At 43.0% G+C, this 20,848-nt stretch overlaps 2 protein-coding genes across 6 annotated transcripts in view; both read right to left on the bottom strand.

The window, feature by feature from the left end:
- The window catches only part of RALGPS1 (Ral GEF with PH domain and SH3 binding motif 1), a 275,705-nt gene that overhangs the window by 247,438 nt on the left and 7,419 nt on the right, over positions 1-20,848 (bottom strand). For 4 of the 5 annotated variants that reach the window (XM_032418858.1, XM_032418855.1, XM_032418857.1 and 1 more), the window contains exon 2: positions 862-940. The exons of the other annotated variant lie outside the window; for it this stretch is intronic. The gene's annotated coding sequence lies outside the window, so the exon portion shown is untranslated. The remainder of the gene's footprint in view (positions 1-861; positions 941-20,848) is intronic. 5 annotated transcript variants of the gene reach the window in all.
- Positions 17,917-20,752, bottom strand: LOC116641233 (RWD domain-containing protein 1-like). The gene has a single exon (XM_032418866.1). It carries the CDS (start codon positions 19,217-19,219, stop codon positions 18,362-18,364), a length of 858 nt encoding a protein of 285 aa, XP_032274757.1. The 5' UTR covers positions 19,220-20,752; the 3' UTR covers positions 17,917-18,361.

Genomic DNA, 20,848 nt, shown 5'->3' with positions numbered 1-20,848 from the left:
GCCCTCTGCTCAGCAGGGAGTCTGCTTCTCCCTCCCTCTGCCTCTTCCCTGGCTCGTGCTCTCTCTCTCTCACAAATAAATAAATAATATCTTTTAATAAGATAAAATAAAAAATAAAATAAATAAAAATTGAAATGAAATGAAATGACATGGAGGAGAGCAGCAGCAGAAAAACCTTCTCACAAGAGGTGCCAGATAGGATGGGCAGACTCTCAGGGAGCGAGAATGGGGGCGGGCAGGGGAAGAGGGCGGCAGGGGGTTGACCTATAGAGTGAAGTCTCTTGAGGACAATGACTACATCTCATTTGGCCTTCACCCTTCCTCCCTTGGCGAAGCACCTCACACAAGAGCTGGCCTTTCTGATGAAGGGAGGGTCTGAGGCAAGGACAGCTGGAAGTGGTGGGTAGCTGCACTGGAAAGAGAGGACAGGGGTCTGTTGGCGGGGGGAGGGGGACCTGACTGAGGCTGAGAAAGGAGGTCACCCCAGCTACTGGGGAGTCAGACACAGAACGTCTGTCTTCTGACCACCAGAAGCAAATGGGCGACAGCACGACAGGGCAGCAACGAGAGGTTTTGCACAAGTAGGAGGTGGAGGAAGAAAGGGAAAGCCCTTGATACAAGAACCAACAGAGAACACCTCAGAGTTTAATCTGGCAAAGGAATCCCTAAAACACCCTCTGCACACATGGCTGAGGATGCCTGATGCCCCAAAGCCGCCCTGCAGCTCCTCAGCCCCGCAGACACCATCTCTGGCTGCACCGCCCCCAGATCACCGGTCCCGGCGTGCCCCTTCCGGCGCCTGTCCATCATGGCCCTATGCTCAAGAAAGCACATTTCACTAAGGTCCATAAACCAACTTACCAGGAATACGTGATGGGCTTCATAATCCCAGGCCAATAGGATATACCATCCCAGCACGTCTCTTTCCAAACAGTAGCCGCTGTAAAAGTAGGAGGAATAACTCCATTGACATAGATGTTCCAATATGGTAAGACTTGTTTTTCAAAGCTCAGCAAGGTCAGACCAACTTTAGTACTCTAAGATCTGATTTCAACCTGTTCTTTGAAATGTCAAATACTTTTCCCATAGATCAATATTTGATATCACCATTAGCCTACCAGGTAGCAAAGCCTGTCCTAAATGTATCAAAATCAACTTAAATTTCTTTGGTCACTATTCTCCTTTCCCACCATGCTTTGGATACATGCTATGGTATGGGTTTGCCTGGGGAATCAATCCCAAAGAACACATTGGCTCCACGGGAAAATGCATTCCGGCAGGCCCAAAGTACCAGTCACGGCCTCAGGCACTACCCCAGCAGGGAAGGAGCTCAGGAGTGCCCAGAAACAAACACTCCTGCCCTCAGAGCACAAGGCTGTTGAAAAAGGAGTGTGTATGACAAGGGAGTGCCTGGCATGCCCCGACGGTGACCCGCTGACATAGACAAGCATCCTGCACAGGGTGACTGAAAAGGCCCCCCATCGCTGGTTTCTATCCTCCAAAGCACCCTCTTTCTCCACACCTCCACACCTCACTCCACACCCAGGTGGGCGGCTGCACCACCTCCGTCACTAAGAAAAGTTGACTTCAGCTCTCCTATGCCCCTCCTTTAACTTAAATGTCTCTGCATCTTCTCCTGGTCCTCTACTCCCACCTCTGAGAGAGGCAGCTGGCTGCCTGAGACCCAGGGCCAACCACTGGCCTGGGCTCGGGGCTCAGCAACCCCCTTCCTGGCAACCCCAATCTCTTCCACTCTCTTGGTCCTACCCTCTACCTGAGAACACCTGCCATTCTCCCCAGTCTTCCAAAGAGCTCTGACCCTTGAACTCCAGGCTGCTTCCCATCAGACACCCTGACCTTAGTACCACACCATCTCACTACCATCCACATGGTAACACTCTACCTAACCAATGGTGCTGCTCCCTCCTAGGCCACCAAGACCTCCCAATTTGCTGAAGCTAGTGGCCTCAGGCTCTCCCACCTCCTGGTAGCTTTTAACATGGTTCATTAGTCCCTCTTTCTGGAAACTCAGCTCTCAGTCCCTAATAATGACTTTGTTGCTCTGTCTCCTCCCATCCCCTTAGTCTCTCTGGCCTCCTCCACTGGCTCCTTTCTTCTGCTGGCCCCTTGCTTTTGTCCTCTCACCTTTCAGAGCTTCCCTGCAGCCCTTGCCCGTGGAGGCCTGGCCCCTGCTTCCCTCTCCAGCTTCACTACCACCTCCCTGTGTCTCACACTTTATGCTCCAGCAACAAGGAAACCAACCCAAACAAAGAACACCCACTGAACTTCTTGAAGCTCACCCATTCGTCCACCTGTTTCCCACCTGCTTCCCGCAGCCAGGCTCTGCTCAGGCTGTCCCCTTGTTACGACCCTGAGCCGCAGCTCACCAAACCTCCTGATTCTTCACTACCAACAGGTGAGAAATATTAAGCCAACATCTCTAAAATACATACATTTATTTGTAAATTAAATATACATTCTAATGTACCAACGTGTTACATATATTATAAAACAAATGATCACAGCAGGAAAGATGAAATAAGTTAAAATAATTATTTTATATTATTCATCAAAATACAAAAAATTTTCATTCTCATTATTAAGTTTTAATAGGAGCATGTGACCATATGCTTCTTTTTTTCAGTGTTTTTTTTAAAGATTTTATTTATTTGAGAGAGAAAGGGGAGGGGAGAGAGAGAGAGAGAGCATGAGCTGGGAGAGGGGCAGACGGAGAGGGAGAAGCAGGCTCCCCAATGAGCAGGGAGCCCTACACAGGGCTTGATCCCAGGACCCTGAGATCATGACTGAGCAGAAGGCAAATGTTTAACCACCTGAGCCACCCAGGCGCCCCTTTTTCAGTGTTTTAAATACACTTTTTACAGGGGCACCTGGCAGTCTCAGTCAGTAGCGCGTGCGACTTGATCTCAGGGTCGTGAGTTCAAGCTGCACCCTGGGCATGAAGCCTACTTAAATACACTTTTTACAGATGTGCAATATACGTACAAAAAAGTGCACACAATGTAAGTACACAGGTCAAAGAATTCTCAGAGTGAATACATCCATGTAACCAGCAGCCAGATGGAGAGAGAGAACATCACCAGCACCCCCCCAAAACCCACTGCACCCCCTTCTATCACTACCTGCCCCCAAGGGTAGCCACTATTCTGATTTCTAACAGCATAGATTAGTTCCATTTAAACCTTATATGAATGGGATCACATAATTTATAATCTTTGTGTCTGAATGAACACTGTATCTGTGAAATTCATCCTGATTTTTCATTGAATTGTTATTCATTAACTCTTACTGACTACAGTTGCCCACTGTGGGAGTTTACCACATGTATTTGTCCATTCTACTGCTGATGGACACTGGAATTTTCCAGTCTGGGCAATGACAGATGGTGCTGCTCTAAACATTCTTGAGCATGACATTTAGTACACATTTGTATGCCTTTCTGTAGGGTTGATACCTTGGAGTGGAACTGCTAGGTCATAAGTAAGTGTATGGTCAGCTTCAGTAGATGACGGTTTTCCAAAGTGGCTAACGCAGTTTACGCCCCCACCAGCAGGGCAGGGAGTTCCAGCTGCTCCACATCCTCCCCAGCCCAGGATACGGTTTTGTTTTCGTTTTTCATTTTAACCATCCTGGCACATAAGATATCACTAAAGTAAGTATTACAGTTCCTTGTAAAGATGAGGAGAGTGAAATTAAGTGCCTCTCTCAAGCTCACAAACCTAAGGGGAGTCAGAGCAGGACCCGAGGTCTTTGGACTTCAAAACGTATACTGTTTCCATTTGCAGAGAAATACTGTTTCCAACATAAACACCCTAACAAGAGGCTACAGCACTAATAAAAGAACATGCTTGTGGACTATGCCCATGGACTCTGCCCATCCTAACACTCAACTCATGACAGGAAAAGCAGCATAAAATGGTCTATCAATCCAACTTTGAGACAGACACATAGAAAAAGTCTGGACATATATACCCCAAGTATTAATAATAAGATGATGGCTGATAAAAAAGAATAAAATCTTGCCATTTGCAACAATATGGATGGACACAGAGGGTATTATTATGCTAAGTGAGTAAGTCAAACAGAGAAAGATAAACACCATATGATTTCACTTATATGCAGAATCTTAACAAACAAAACAAAACAAAAACAAACAAACAAAAAAACCCAGACTCTTAAATACAAAGAACTGGTGGTTGCCAGACCAGAGGTGGGGATGGGGGCATGGGTGAAAGAGGTGAAGGGGATTATGAGGTTCAACCTTTTACTTATAAAATAAGTCAACACCAAAATAAAAAGCATTTGTACAGCAAAGGAATCCATCAACAAATCAAAAAGGCAACATAGTGAATGGGAGAAGATAGTTGCAAATGACATATCCAGTAAGGGTTAGTATCTGAAGTATATAAAGAACTTATATACCTCAACACCAAAAACACCCCAAATAATTGGATTTTAAATGGGTAAGGGATCTGAATAGGTATCTTTCTAAAGAAAATACACAAATGGCCAACAGACACATGAAAAGATGCCCAACATCACTCATCATCAGGAAAATACAAATCAAAACCGTAATGAGATATCACCTCATACCTGTCAGAATGGCTAGTATCAAAAAGACAGGAAATAACAAGTGTTGGCAAGGATGTGGAGAAAAGCGAACCCTCGTGCACTGTGATAGGAATGTAAATTGATGCAGCCACTGTGGAAAACACTTATGGAGGTTTCTCAAACAATTAAAAATAGAAATACCATATGATCCAGTAATTCTACTACTGGGTATTTACCCAAAGAAAACAAAAACACTAACTGAAAAAGATATATACACTCGTATGTTTGTTGCAGCATTATTTACAACAGCCAAGAGATGGAAGCAGCCCAAGTATCATTGATAGATGAGTGGATAAAGAAAATATAGCATACATATATACACAATGGAATATTATTCATCCATAAAAAAGAATGGGATCTGGCAATCTGTGACAACATGGATGGACCTAGAGGATATCATGCTAAGTGAAATTAGAGAAAAACAAATACAATATGATTTTGCTTACATGGGGAACCTAAAAAACTAAACAAAACAAAAAAATCAGACTCTTAAATACAGAAAACTGATGGTTGCCAGAGGGGAAATGGATGGGTGACAAGCAAAATAGATAAAGAGGATGAAGAGGTACAAAGTACTGTACCAGTATTAAATAAGTCACGGAGATAAAAAGTACAGCATAGGGAATACACTCAATAATATTGTAATAACACTGTATTGTGACAGATGGTAATTACATTTATCATGATGAGCACTGAGTAATGTATAGAATTGTCAAATCACTAATCACTATTTTATACACTGAAAACTAATACAACATTGTATATGTCAACTATATTTCAACAATAAAAGAAAGAAAAAAAGATAATGGCTGCTTTTTAATTTTTTTGGCCTATCTTTATTTTCTTACTTTTCTACAATTAACATTTAGTAATAAAGAAAAGAAGAGGAGGAGTCCAAGATGGCGGAGTAGGAGACCTTAGTTTCCTCTGGTCCCAGGAATTCAGCTAGATAGCTATCAAATCATTCTGAACACCTGCGAACTCAACCAGAGATCAAAGAAAAGAATACCTGCAACTCTACAAATAAAAAATGACCACTTTCTGCAAAAATGACAATACGGGAAAACTCACCTCAAAAAAGAGAACAAGAGGCAATACTAACTGCCAGGGACCTAATCAGTATGGACATAAGTAAGACGTCGGAACTGGAGTTCAGAATAACAATTATAAAGATACTAGCTGAGCTTGAATAAAGCACAGAAGACACTAGAGGATCCCTTTCTGGAGAAATAAAGGAACTAAAATCTAACCAAGTTGAAATCAGAAAGGCTACTAATGAGATGCAATAAAAAAATGGAGGTTCTGAATGCTAGGATAAATGAGGCAGAAGAGAGAATTAGTGATATATTAGACAAAATGATGGGGAATAAAGAAGCTGAGAAAAAGAGATAACTACTGGATCATGAGGAAGAATTCAAGAGATAAGTGACACTATAAAGCAAAACAATATTAGAACAATTGGGATCCTAGAAGAAGAGGAAAGAGAGAGAGGGGCAGAAGGTATATTGGAGCAAATTACAGTGGAAAACTTACCTAATCTGGGGAAGGAAACAGGCATCCAAGTCCAGGAGGCACAGAGAACCTCCCCAAAAAATAAATAAAAATAGGTCAACACCCTGACATATAATAGTGAAACTTGTAAATCATAGAGACAAAGAGAAAATCCTGAAGGCAGCTCGGGAGAAAAGGTCTGTAACCTACAATGGTAGAAACATTAGAGTGTCAGCAGACCTATCCACAAAGACCTGGCAGGCCAGAAAGGACTTGCATGATATGTTCAAGGTGCTAAATAAGAAAAATATGCAGCCAAGAATACCTTACCCAGCTAGGATGTCATTCAAAATAGAAGGAGTGATAAAAATCTTCCAGGACAAACAGAAACTAAAAGAATTTGTGATCACCAAAATCTAAAAGTGAAATAGAAACCAAAAGAACAGTAGAACAGATCAATGAAACTAGGAGCTGGTTCTTTGAAAGAATTATGAAGATTGATAAACCCCTGGCCAAATTTATCAAAAAGAGAAAGGACCCAAATAAATAAAATCATGAATGAAAGAGGAGAGGATCACAACCAACACCAAAGAAATACAAACAATTATAAGAACATATTATGAGGGGTGCCTGGGTGGCTCAGTCATTAAGCGTCTGCCTTCGGCTCAGGTCATGATCTCAGGGTCCTGGGATTGAGCCGCGCATTGGGCTCCCTGCTCAGCGGGGAGCCTGCTTCTCCCTCTCCCACTCCCTCTGCTTGTGTTCTCTCACTGTGTCTCTCTCTGTCAAATAAATAAATAAATAAATAAATCTTAAAAAAAAAAGAACATGTTATGAGCAACTATATGCCAACAAAATAGGCAATCTGAAAGAAATGGGTCCATTCCTAGAGATGTATAAACTACCAAAACTGAAACAGGAAGAAATAGAAAACCTGAACAGACCCATAACCAGCAAGGAAACTGAAGCAGTATTCAAAAATCTCCCAACAAATAAAAGTCCAGGGCCAGATGGCTTCCCAGAGGAATTCTACCAAACATTTAAAGAATTAATACCTATTCTTCTGAAACAGTTTCAAAAAATCAGAATGGAAGGAACACTTCCAAACTGTTTTTATGAGGCCAGCATTACCTTGATCCCAAACCAAAGACCCCCCCAAAAAGGAGAATTACAGACCAATATCCCTGATGAACATGGATGCCAAACTTCTCACCAAAATACTAGCCAATAGGATCCAACAGTACATTAAAAGGATTATGCACCACGACCAAGTGGGATTTACTCCTGGACTGCAAGGGTGGTTCAAAATCCATGAGTCAATCAATGTGATACACTACATAAATAAAAGAAAGGACAAGAACCATACAATCCTCTCAATAGATGCAGAAAAAGCATTTGACAAAGTACAGCATCCTTTCTTGATTAAAACTCTTCACAGTGTAGTGATAGAGGGAACATACCTCAGTATCATAAAAGCCATATATGAAAAGCCCACAGCGAATATCATACTCAATGGGGGAAAACTGAGCTTTTCCCCTAAGGTCAGGAACACAGCCGAGATGTCCACTATCACCACTGCTGTTCAACATAGTACTAGAAGTCCTAGCCACAGCAATCAGACAACAAAAAGAAATAAAAGGCATCTGAATCTGTAAAGAAGAAGTCAAACTCTCACTCTGCAGACGACATGATACTCTATGCAGAAAACCTAAAATTGCTGGAACTCATACAGGAATTCGGCAACGTGGCAGGATATAAAATCAATGCACAGAAATCAGTTGCATTTCTATACACTAACAATGAGACAGAAGAAATAGAAATTAAGGAGTTGATCCCATTTACAATTGCACCCAAAACCATAAGACACCTAGGAATAAACCTGACCAAAGAGGGAAAGAATCTCTACTCAGAAAACTATAGAACACTCATGGAAGAAATTGAGGAAGACTCAAAGAAATGGAAAGACAGACGAGCCTGGGTGGCTCAGTCAGTTAAGCAGCTGCTCAGGTCATGGTCCTGGGATCAAGCCCCGCATCGGGCTCCCTGCTCAGTGGGGAGTCTGCTTCTCCCTCGCCCTCTGTCCCTCCTCCCACTCATTCTTTCTCTCACTCTCTCTCTCAAATAAATAAAATCTTAAAAAGAAAAAAAGAAATGGAAAAATGTTCCATGCTCATGGATTGAAAGGACAAATATTGTTAAAATGTTTATGCTACCTAGAGCAATCTATACATTCAATTCAATCCCTATCAAAATACCATCAACTTTACTCACAGAACTGGAACAAATAATCCTAAAATTTGTATGGGACCAGAAAAGACCCTGAATATCCTAAGGGATATTGAAAAAGAAAACCAAAGCTGGTGGCATCACAATTCCAGACTTCAAGCTCTATTACGAAGCTGTAATCATCAAGACAGTACGGTACTGGCACAAAAACAGACACATAGATCAATGGAACAGAACAGAGAGCCCAGAAATGGACCCTCAACTCTATGGTCAACTAATCTTCAACAAAGCAGGAAACAATATCCAATGGAAAAAGGACAGTCTCTTCAACAAATGGTGTTGGGAAAACTGGACAGCCACATGCAGAAGAATGAAACTGGACCATTTCCTTACATCACACACAAAAATAGACTCAAAATGGATGAAAGACCTAAATGTGAGACAGGAATCCATTAAAATCCTAGAGAAGAACACAGGCAGCAACCTCTGTGACCTCGGCCGCAGTAACTTCTTGCTAGACACATCTCCAAAGGCAAGGGAAACAAAAGCAAAAATGAACTATTGGGACTTCATCAAGATAAAAAGCTTTTGCACAGCAAAGGAAACAGTTGACAAAACCAAAAGATAACTGACAGAATGGGAGAAGTATCTGCCAATGACATATCAGATAAAGGGCTAGTATCCAAAATCTATGAAGAACTTATCAAACTCAACACCCAAAGAACAAATAATCCAATCAAGAAATGGGCAGGAGACTCGAACAGATATTTCTCCAAAGAAGATACACAAATGGCCAACAGACACATAAAAAAAATGCTCAACATCACTCAGCATCAGGGAAATACAAATCAAAACCACAATGAGACACCACCTCACACCAGTCAGAATGGCTAAAATTAACCACTCAAGAAATGACAGATGTTGGCGAGGATGCAGAGAAAGGGGAACCCTCTTACCCTGTTGGTGGGAATGCAAGCTGGTGCAGCCACTTTGGAAACAGCATGGAGGTTCGTCAAAAAGTTGAAAATAGAGCTACCCTACTACCCAGCAATTGCACTACTAGGTATTTACCCCAAAGATACAAATGTAGTGATCCGTGTGTGTGTGTGTGTGTGTGTAACACACACTGGAATATTATTCAGCCATCAAAAAATGAAATCTTGCCATTTGCAACAATGTGGAAAGAACTAGAGGGTTTTATGCAAAATAAGTCAATCAGAGAAAGACAATTATCATATGATCTCACTGATATGTGGAATTTAAGAAACAAAACAGAGGGTCATAGGGGAAGAGAGGAAAAAATAAAACAAGATGAAACCAGAGAGGGAGACAAACCATAAGAGACTCTTAATCATAGGAAACAAACTGAGGGCTGCAGGAGGGGAGGGAGGTCGGGGGATGGGGTAAATGGATGATGGGCATTAAGGAGGGCATGTGATGTAATGAGCACTGGGTATTATCTAAGACTGATGAATCACTGACCTCTACCTCTGAAACCAACAATACATTATATGTTAATTAACTGAATTTAAATTTTAAAATGGGGAAAAATAATAAAATAATAAATAATAAAAAAATAAGGAAAATAACTATTTTTTTTCATTAAGTCCTAATTACATACCATAAAATGGACCCTTTTAAACTATAGAACTCAGCAGGTTTTAGCGTATTCACTAAGTTCTATGGTCATCCCCCATATCCTAATTCCAGAACATTTTCATCAGCCCCAAAAGAAACCCTGTACCCATTAGCACTCAATCCTATTCCATCATGTCCCTGGCAGCCACTAATCTACTGTCTCTATGGATTTGCTTCTTCTAGACATTTCATAAAAACAGAATCATGTAGTATGGGACTTTTTTGTCTGGTTTCTCTAGAATGTTTCAAGGTTCATCCATGTTGTAGTATGAATCAGTACTTCATTCTTTTTATAGCTAAATAATACTCCATTGTATGGATGAACCACAATCTGTTTATCCATTCATCAACTGACAGATATTTGGGTTGTTTCCATTTTTGGGTAGTATGAATAACACTGCTACTGCTATGAACATACCTGTGCAAGTTTTAGTGTAAGCATCTGTTTTCAATTCTCTTGGTTACATACCTAGAATGGAATTACTAAGTCACAAGGTAACTTAATGTTTAATTTTTTGAGAAACTGTCAAATTGTTTTCCAAAGAATCTACACCATTTTATATTTCTATCAGTGACATGCCCTCCTACAGAATGAAGGTACCAAGGGCACCTGAGTGGCTCAGTCAGTTAAGCGGCTGCCTTCAGTTCAGGTCATGATCCCGGGGTCCTGGGATCAAGCCTCGCATTGGGCTCTCTGCTCAGCGGGGAGTCTGTTTCTCCCTCTCCCACTGTGCTCTCTCTCTCAAATAAATAAATAAAATCTTTAAAAAAAAAAATGGTGCCAAGCAAACCTCTCCAGGGCAGTTCAAAAAGATGATGCCCGGAGGAGTCACCACCAAAGTGGCCCCCGGGGATACTGCATACCTGCACAGCATTTGATTAGCTAGGAAACACATGCCCAGGCAGACTGGAGTGCAGGGAGCTTGCCTTCAAATCTTTTATCCCTCATATCTGTATAGTTCTTTAGAGTGCAGAGTATGCTCATGTGCATGATCTCTGGTTTAAGCAGGAATTCCTGCTTTTTCTGTTAATTATGGTTTCATGTTATATCTTCTCTCAATGATCATTTCATTTGTATTATATTTTATAATCATCATCACAACAACTACTTTGAAATCATTTTATATTTGAATGGTCCCACTCTCACTGCCAATCCTTTCCTTCTTTGACTTGCCCATCCACGGATGGTCTTTTATTTTAATTCATCTCTCTGTGACAGGAGCATGCCTTCCAATGATATTTTCCCCCAGAATGGTGCACGGGTGTAGCAAAAGCTACACACAAGGTGTGTCCTTGCACAATTGAAAAGAATTTCTGTTACCATCAAATGGGAACTAAAACTGGGCTGAGAATAAAATTCTTTGGTCACAACGTTTTCCCTCAGAACCCAATGGGCACTGCCCCACTGTCCTCTGGCATGTATGCTGTAGATAAGTCTGAGCCTAGCTAATTTTTTTTTTCTTTGATTTCCTCATCCTTCTGCCAGGATGCTAATGGTATCTTCTCCTTATTCTTGAAATGAAAAAATTACTTCACCTGGATATTTTAAGTGGTAGCTAATTTTGTCTGGTTCATGATGAGCCCTTATAAATCTACAGATTCGGGTCCTTCTGTTCGGAAAACTTGTGGCTTCCTTCTATGCCATTTGTTCCGGGCTCCAATCTGGTCCATCATCCACATCTGGGGTTTCCCCTGTTGCTTTCTTGTCCCTTCTGAGAGCACCAGTTTGTCCTCCTCCTGACTCCCTGACTTTCGGGAGGGCCACAATTCCAGATGCTGGCAACATGTGCTTTATTTCCTTATGTGCTCTGAGTCCACAAGCCCCTTCCTCATCTCCGTCTGCTGACTCATCTCACCTTTCACAGCATCTAGAACTTCTCAGAGAGGACAAAGTAGATGATGTTTGAAGCTGGGAAACCTTTTACCCAAAGCTTGCTCTTCCTCTATTTCTCGCATGCCTTTGCTTATTTCCCTTGATACTGAGGATCTTTTCAGTGCATCCTCTCTCATGTTCCTTCTCCTATTTGTTCATTTTCAAATGAGGACAGGTGAGGCCTGGCCTGATATTTACCCAAAAATTGTAGACAGATTCTCTTTGGTCCCCTCTCTATTTACCCTAATGGATTCAAGGCTTCTCAGAAACGGCTATGGGTGAAGGCCCAGCACCACGTCTGTCACTCAGCACCTGGGACCACTCCTCAGTGACTGCCTTCCCATCTCTTGCCTCAGCTTCCTCTTCTGTAACACTGGAAAGTTGAGCTCATCTTTAAACATCACCAGCTCTACATTTTTATGGTACTCTTATAAGTCAGACAGATTTAAACTTTCATTTTAATTTGGAGCCAATTATCAAGGATTTTGCTAAATATAGTTATAAACAAGTAATAACGAATTTCTTAAGAAAAACTCACTATATTTAAAAGTAAGCAAACCACAAATATTAAGCTCAAGAAATAGACTTCATCTGATTATACATAAGAAAAAAGAATTATAAATAATTTACCAAGAGCCAGCAGAGTACATGCCCTGGGGAGGTACTGGGTATAAAATGTATAAAACAAAAGAAAAGAAAAGAAAGGAAAGGAAAAGGAGCTATACATAAGCAACTGAGAGTTAGTCTTTCTCTCCCTGTCAGTCTGCCCAGCATCCTGTCAATTCCAGAACTTTCTGTCTTGTCTAAACACTGAAAACCAGATGGAAGCACTGTGGTAACTATGTCATCACTGGGCCCGTCTTTTCAGAGCCCACAGACATTATAAGGGATAACACTGGTCAAGAGCTTTTTATTGGCACACACTCTACACACATTATCCCATTTAATCCCGGCAACCACCTATTAGAGGACTCACTCCTCCATGGTCTCTGGCACTCCAACATGTCCTGCTGGGCATGCCAAGAATGCAAGGTCCTGACCAGCCTTTACCCAGGCCATTTTTCAGGGTTGTGCCTGGAGGGATGAGACAACATCTCCCTCAGGGCTGAAAAGCGGGCTTACTTACTGCCTGCTCTAAAGCAACAGGTGCCCCAGATCGGGGGAAGGGAAATGGACATACACGCTGATGCTAGTAATAAAGTCCTTTGTCTCTGACTCAGGCATTACACATACAAAGATAGAAAGTAGACAGGGAAAGTTCTGCCTCCTACATCCTCCTAACCTGAGTCCTGTAGCCCACCTCTCCTAGATCCCACGACAGAGCTCAGTATACATCTTCCCGTCTTTAACTCCAGTTTTTGTCCTTTCACTCACACTCATCTGGAGTTTCCACTGCAACATGAGGTCAAGCTTAGCAATTCTTTCCAGCATTGAAAGCCAAATGCCCCAACAATGTAATAATCATTCCTTCCCTCACTATTGTGTAACTCCTGATGGCTCATGAATTAAGCTCCTGAGCAAGTTAGCAAAGAAATCACTTCTTTTCCAGTCTAGTTTCCTGCTCTTACCCAAGCACCATATGGAATTAATAAAATATTGCTTTATAATAAGTTGTGAAGGCTCAACCATTTATAGGCCATATATACTCGGCTAATCTCCACTACTCTGAGACTCCACATCTGTTAAACAGGGCCAGTAATGGTGAGGCTGGCCCCCAATAGCCATCCTCCTCTCCTTCTTTAGTAACAAAAATTCTGGTTTTAGATGGACACATGGTTTCCCTGAAGAGAGATTACATTTCCCAACCTCCTTTACTGCTAGGTGTGGCCATATAATGAAGATCAGGCCAATGGGATGCAAGAAGTGTCATGCACAAATTCAGCTCAAAGGCTGGAATGCAGATGCAAAAGCTAGAGCTCCAGCAGCCATTTTGGGTCTTGAAGTGACCTCAGACTTGGAAGCCATTCCCAAGATAGCCTCATAATGGAACAAGATAGAAAGAATCTGAGTCTCTGACCATGTAGGCTCTATAACTCCCCTGAGCTGATTACCTCTTGACTTCTCACACATAAGAGAGAAATTTCTACCTTATTTATGTCTTTGTTATTTTAGTTTTCTGTCACTTGTACCCCAAACTACAGGGACGGCTCCCTCATAAGGAGAGAAATAAGGGTTATATGAGAATATGTATCACAAAAGATACCCAACAGATATCCATTTTTATATTCCCCCAACAAAGGGTCTAGCACTGTTTTCATACATAGCAGACAAACTCAAACATTTGTTGAAATGAAAAGGAATCTGGAAGAATGAAGGCCATTTCATTGCCCTAAAAATTTTCTAATGTTTTTACCAATTTATTTTTCCAGATGACTATCACTATTTTATCAAGTTTTATAGATTATCTCATTGGAATTGCCAACATTTGGAGATATGGTTTTGTCACTACAACCATGTTTAGACTTCCCGGGAAGAGCCAGAAATTAAATGATTGCCTATCAACTGACTGATTTTCATCCTATCCATTCAAAAAGCATTTAATAAGAGGCTACTCAATAACAAGCCTAGTCATAAAAACGAGACTTTAGCATTAACAAAAAAATATCAGGCAAATAATCTCTAATGTCACCTCCCCCATTGCCCCCCAAAATACTCAGGGAGATAGAAGAGGTGATACAAATCAATACCATCACTAAAGACGAAGGCTAATGTGCTATTTTGTCCTTATCACCTCCAGTGCTGATTCAGGATCCTCTTGCCTCTCTGCTTCATAGCCAACAAAATTCCTTTGATTGAGGTTCCTGGGTGTAGTGCTGTTTCATTTCCTATCAAGTAATGTTTCTGGGATTCTCCATTGTCACACTTATCTTCTCAGTGTTTGAATCTTTACCAGTGGGTCTGGTCTTCCCTCCCATATGGTGATGTTCACACAGCTGAACCTATTTTTGCTGAAGTTCTTCTTTACGTCACACACGTGCTACATTGGTGGGGTTCAATCCAGTGCAGGTATCCGCAGAGGTACTCACAAGAGGATCATATCATCATCATCACCACTATTACTGTCGTCTATTGAACCATTACTCTGTGACAGATACTTTGTTAAGCACATTCCCCGTACTAATATACCACTGAGTCCTTACAATAATTCTCTAAGGTGGACATTATTATCCCACCCATTTAAAGTGAGAAAACTCACCCTAGTGAGTGAGGCTCCCAAGAGGTTAGGTCACTTACCCAAGAACACACCATCCATGAGTATCTTCACTGGCTGTGGTAGTGTGTTCTTGAGCAAAGACAGGATTTGAACCCAGCTCGGTCAGCCCCAAATTCTGAATCATTTCTCTGTGTTCCATCCCACAAGAGCTGAATGGCGTTTTATGTTCTGTACACATACTCCCATCCACTCATCTGCTCCCTTCTCTTTGCTAAGCATTGAGGTTTTTCAACTCAATGAACATTAATCTTTTTCTTTTTCCTTTCCTGAGGGGCAAATGCTTTCATACCAGGGTTGTGGACCCTGATATTAAGGACAGCTACTCTCCTCTCCCTGATCCTTTCTCACCACCCCTCAGCTATGGTTTTCAGCACCAGGGCCAGTGCCAACCAGGTCTCTGCCCCTGTTCCACACTTCCAGGTCTTTGGGTTCAGGGTAATAAAGACACATGTAGGATCATATATCAGATTCTTGTTGGCTCTTTCAGATTAAAGGCTCTTCACCGGGTTCTGTAAGCTGATCTCAGTCAGGCATTCAGGACTACCAGGGGGACGGACTTCCACTTTTGCCAATTCAGGACTCCCCTCCATGAGCAGTCTGGGTAAATCTCGGGTGCTCTAACTCTGAGACCCATCTATAAGTTCTGGGGATTGTACAACAGGCTCTGACCTGCTACCCAAGCTCAGGATATACGGGGGACCAAGGATGCACACCCCAGTCACAGGGCTCCCACACCACCTTAGTCCAGTCTGTATGGTTTTATCATCTTCCCAGGACTTCTACAGTTCTGATATCTCCCTTTCCTATGATCTAGACACACACCCTTCCCACTGAGGTTGCTGACCCATCCTGAACCTCAGAATGTTGGATGGAGCCCCAACTTTCCTGCTTCAGGAGCCAGAGATTTCAGACCAAAAGACCACCAGTATAAGGCATGAGGAGACTGCTTGAGAAGGTTCTCAGGGAAGCTGAAGGGTTGAGACACTGGCTGCAGCCAAGAGCCTCCGTTATTTTGCACATGGAAGCAAAGGTAACTAAAATGACCTCTCTCATGTGAGACTGGCTCCAACATTAGTGAAAATAAGAGTGTCAGTGGGAGGCCCTGGAGCACCCAGCTTCAGGGGGCAGGGGCAGAGGTCCTGCAGAGAGAGCTGGAGCAGATGGCCCAACCACCAATTTCCATACCATCATCTTCCTAGGTTACTCCTTCCTCACTGACCCTTCTCTTGCTCCTTCTCTGACTCTTCCACTGTGCTCTACCCCTCATGCTGGTGCTCCCCAGCACTCAGCATCCTCTGCTCACTATGTAGAACCTTCCTGGGTAATCCATCCCTCTCCTACCACTTCCAGGGCCAGCTATACAAGGATGACCCCAAGTCTCTCTCTCTAGACCAGTGGGGCATCAGAACCACCTGTAAAAACTGCAACATACAGATGACTAGTCTCTCTCCCCTAAAATACCCCAGGGGATTCTGATGCTCCAAAGACTGAGAACCACTGCTCTGGCCCAGACCTTTCTCTGAGCCCAAGACTAGCAGGCCAGCTGCCAAATGCTATCCCACAGGCACCCCAAACTCAGTTTGGCTGTTGTCAAACCTGAATTCACTACTTCTCAACTCAATACCCCTTTCCTGTTCCTTATCTCTGTGACTGGCCCAGCCCCTCACACCACTAAAGTGATAAACCCTGACCATGCCCTCCCATCTGCTAAATCTGCAAGGAGGGACGCCTCTGCCTCAGTTTCTCTTGAACCTGTCTCCGCCTCTCTATCCCCATGGCCAGGTTCAGGGACAACGTCCCCTCATGCATCTCCCACACACCAGTCTCCTCCCACACCAACCATCCTCTACACCAGGATCATAACTAGTAGTGTTTCCCTCCTCCTATAATTCCAGAACGATTCTCCGCTGACCACAGGATAACATCTGAACTCTCAAGCACTGCCTTCAAGTCCCTCTGAGTACTGACCCAAAACCACCTCTCTGATCTCGTCTCCTGCAAGCTCCTCCTCTGTCTTCACGAGCTCATGCTCCAGCAACACCACACGGGCTCACCATTCCCAAGACGCAGCCCGCTCTCTCCTGCTTCTGTTACTCCCCATAGTCTGTTTCCTGGGCTCATGTCCCTCTTCACCTGGGAAACTGAAAATCTCTCTTTAAGATCCTGCAAGTCTGATTCCACCCCACGAGCTTCCATTTCCACTACTTTCCACCCCCGACACAGCATCACCATCATTTACTCACTCCTCTCTGTCAGGTAAGTGGGCTCCGGAGGGCAAAGCCTGCAGTGTCAAACCCAGTTACATGTCCAGTGGATGTTTACTTCATGAGTGAAAACCACTAATGAGATCAAGAAGCAAAGGAAGCAACCAATCTTTAAAGCAATAAAAATAAAGCCACCTGCTATCTTGGAAACCATGGCAGGTATTGCTTCAGTAATGGACGCTTTGGGTGATAGATGGGAGTTCTGAAAAAGAGTCAGCAAGCAGAGACTGTGTCAGGGAACGCCTGCACAGGTCGAGAAAACAGCACTGTGACCACCGACCACCAGGGTGTGAACACTACAGCATCTCCCTCACACTCGGTGCTCCAGCCACAATGGCTCTCTGTTACATCTTGAATCCACCACCATGCCCTTGCCCCGACAGGGACTGTGACCATGCAGCTGCCACCTCTTCACCTGGTCAAGTCCAACCAGTCTTTCCTCTGGGAAGCCACTCTGGGCCTCCCAGCCAATAAAGCCGCCCTGTTTACAGCCTCTAGGCACCCCTGTACTCCTTTTCTGTAGCCATCGTCAATGCTGTAATTAATGTTTTCTATACTTGTTTGTTATTGCTTTTGTACTCATTTTTATACTTCTTTAATTCTGCTACTAGACTATGAGCTAAAAGATAGCAAGGACCAGACTCATCTTTTTTCTGTACTGTGGCCCCAAACTCAGTAGGCCCTGAACAGAACTGGATGGATGATGGATGGATGGATGGACGGACAGACAGATGAACTGGAAGACAGGCAGGAACAAGGAATATGGCTGCCTTTCATTACTGCTACAGTACTTCCCTATCATCCAGCTCTCTTTACTCTGACTCAACCCATGAAAAGCAATCTCAGATTTTTTTTTTTTTTTTTTGAAACTTTAAGGTCAGTTTATTAAGTTCAATGACGAAAGCTATCAGAAGAATATTCTCCTGAAAATTATTTTTTCTTAGAAAAAAAGAAAGAAAAATCAACACGTCAGCACAGCCACAGATGCTGTGGCAGTCACACCTCTCTGCAGATGGAGATAGTCCACTAGTCAGTCAAATCACTCTCTGGGTCAGCAGGATTATAGTCGGGATCATCCTCATCATCCTCTAGCTCCAAGTCATCCATTTCTTGGAACAGAGATTCATCTACCTCCACGTTGTTTCCAGCATCTTCCAAAAACTGGATATCAGATGTGTCAAGATTATGATCTGTTTCAAAGAGCTGTTTCCCACTTAATTTATTTTTTCCTGCTTGTTCTTCTTCTTTCATTCGTTTCTTTTTAATTTCCAAGAGTTCTGCATCAAACTTGGCCTTCCAACTTAAGAAATTCTCAATTGTAACAGGAGTGCCATGAAATAATTGCTTTTCAGCTTCCTCTGCCTCTTTTTCTTTTTGTTTCTTTTCTTCTTCTCTTCTAGTTTTTATTTGATCTACTATTTCATTTAGTTTTTCTTGCACAGCTGTCACTAAAGTAAAGATCATCACCATACCAAGGTTTTCTTCTGCCTGTAATGCTAATAGTTTTAAGATGTCTGAGACATCATTATCTTCTAGATTTTCCTGGGAGAATATTTCATAAAGAGGAGCTTCATCTGGGTATTTTTCACTGTATGTAAACTTGAGGGTAGTCTGGACAGTTTCATCATTTTCTCCAGCCTCAGATGTCACAGTAATGGTGAAACTGGGTGGATTTTCTGATAATACTGTGAAGGAGTCGGGGTAAATGGACTCCAGAGCCTCCAGCTCGTTGCGCTGCTCCTCGCCGTAATCTGTCATCGTGGCCCTCGCTGCTGCCCATGGACCGCCCAGCCACCCAGGCGGCGCGCTGCAGCTGGGCGCAATCTCAGATTTTAAAACCGAGGCTTTCCATGGGGCACCTGGCAGGCTCAGTCTGCAGAGCATGCAACTCCTTCCTGATCTTGGGGTCGTGAGTCTGAGCCCCACACTGAGCACAGAAATTACTTAATAAAAAAAAAAGAAGAAGATAAAACTGGGGTTTTCCTACTGAAGAAAGGATGCACACCCACCAGGGATATTCCTGTTTACTTGGAAAGCAGGTGTCACAGCAAACTGACACACCTGGCATTCCAGCTTCATATCCGGTGATTTTTCTATAATACCACACTGCTCTCTCTGTTCCACAAGGATACTGGCTATTTGATAAAACTAGGTTCCAAGAAGCTCTCAGCCCTTAAGAAGCCCCCTAAGATCATGAGGAAGCTCCCTAAGATCAACACACGTATTGCCAACAGACCACAGAGGCACTGCCTTTTCTCAGCCAGCCGCCACCACCGGATCCCAGAGCTGTACACTAAGTCAGGCCTCAGTTCCTCTTCCCACGCACTCACGCTGTTGATTCAACAAAGGACTTTGATGCAGAGGTTCTCATCAGAGATAAATGCTTCTTCATGGACATGGTCTATGTGCATGTTGTATGACCTGCAGGCAGTTGTTGAGAAAGTGCAAGGTGCAAATGGATGTGCTAAAGTCCACAGGTTTTACTGGGTGGGGAATCAGGACACCTGACTACGAAACCCTGGCAAAGTCCCCGTCCTCAGCTGCAAGGTGGGAAGAGTGGCCTCAATGCCCTCTAACTTACGGGACAGACGGACACCGCATTTGACGAGGACAAAGGCCACAACAGTGCTCATCGCAAAAGAGCCCTGCAGTGGGGATATGCAGAGATAGAAATAAGCTAACTAGAGCAACCGGCATCTTTTGAAAAGAGCAAAAGAATGCTATATATCAGTCATCAAGTAACTTCTAATCTTATCAAAAAGCTTCCCCAACAAGAACAAATTCTAATCTTAGGTGTCAACCAATCAGCACATGCGTCAGTAATTACTGTACTTTAGCCACCTACAAGTAAGATCAGGGTTCCCTTATTCCTAGAATGAAACCACACCTTAAACCCATCACTCCAAATTGAACTCCTTAAGTTCAATTATCAGGAAATTAAAATAACTAAAACCAAGAGGAACTATAACAAGTACCTCTTCCAAGGAATCCCTATTTCCTTAACTCCCCTGTGGCTCATCCAATGTCAGAAACCACACCTTGAAGCAGCACGGGGTGTGAGAAAAGACCCTCGAGGGGCCCTCAGCTTCTCCCATAGCTACATCCTGGGCATCTGTTTAACCTCCCTGAGCTTCCGTCTCCTCTGCACCTCAAAGACTGCCCTGCAACGATCAATATGAGGCTGAAAAAACAGGTGTCAAGAGACTGTAAAATGTTGAGATATTTTATAATGAAGGGACCTCAGATACAACAACATTCCCATTTTCTGGATTCAAATCAGTTACTGGACACTCACCATTTACTTCATTTGTTCATTCAACAAACATTTATGGGGCACCTACTACATGCCAGATGCTATGCCAGGCACTAGGGACCCGATGGCAAGCAAAACAGCCCCAGTCCACGATCTGATCTGATGAGACTGCATTAACATTGCACTACAGGACAAAGACATCACCAACCACCACACCACAGAGCATATTGTTACACCCTGCAGGCCATGCTAATGATTTG

The sequence above is a fragment of the Phoca vitulina genome, unplaced genomic scaffold (genome assembly GCF_004348235.1).
Source record: "Phoca vitulina isolate PV1807 unplaced genomic scaffold, GSC_HSeal_1.0 scaffold21, whole genome shotgun sequence".
Classification (NCBI taxonomy): Eukaryota; Metazoa; Chordata; class Mammalia; order Carnivora; family Phocidae; genus Phoca; species Phoca vitulina.
The sequence above is the reverse complement of the archived record's forward strand: the minus strand, read 5'-3'. Positions and strand labels throughout refer to the sequence as shown.

Bases quoted from the DNA above. Each gene is read 5' to 3' on its own strand.
- LOC116641233 (XM_032418866.1), bottom strand. From the start codon at position 19,219: ATGCTCTGCAGACTGAGCCTGCCAGGTGCCCCATGGAAAGCCTCGGTT.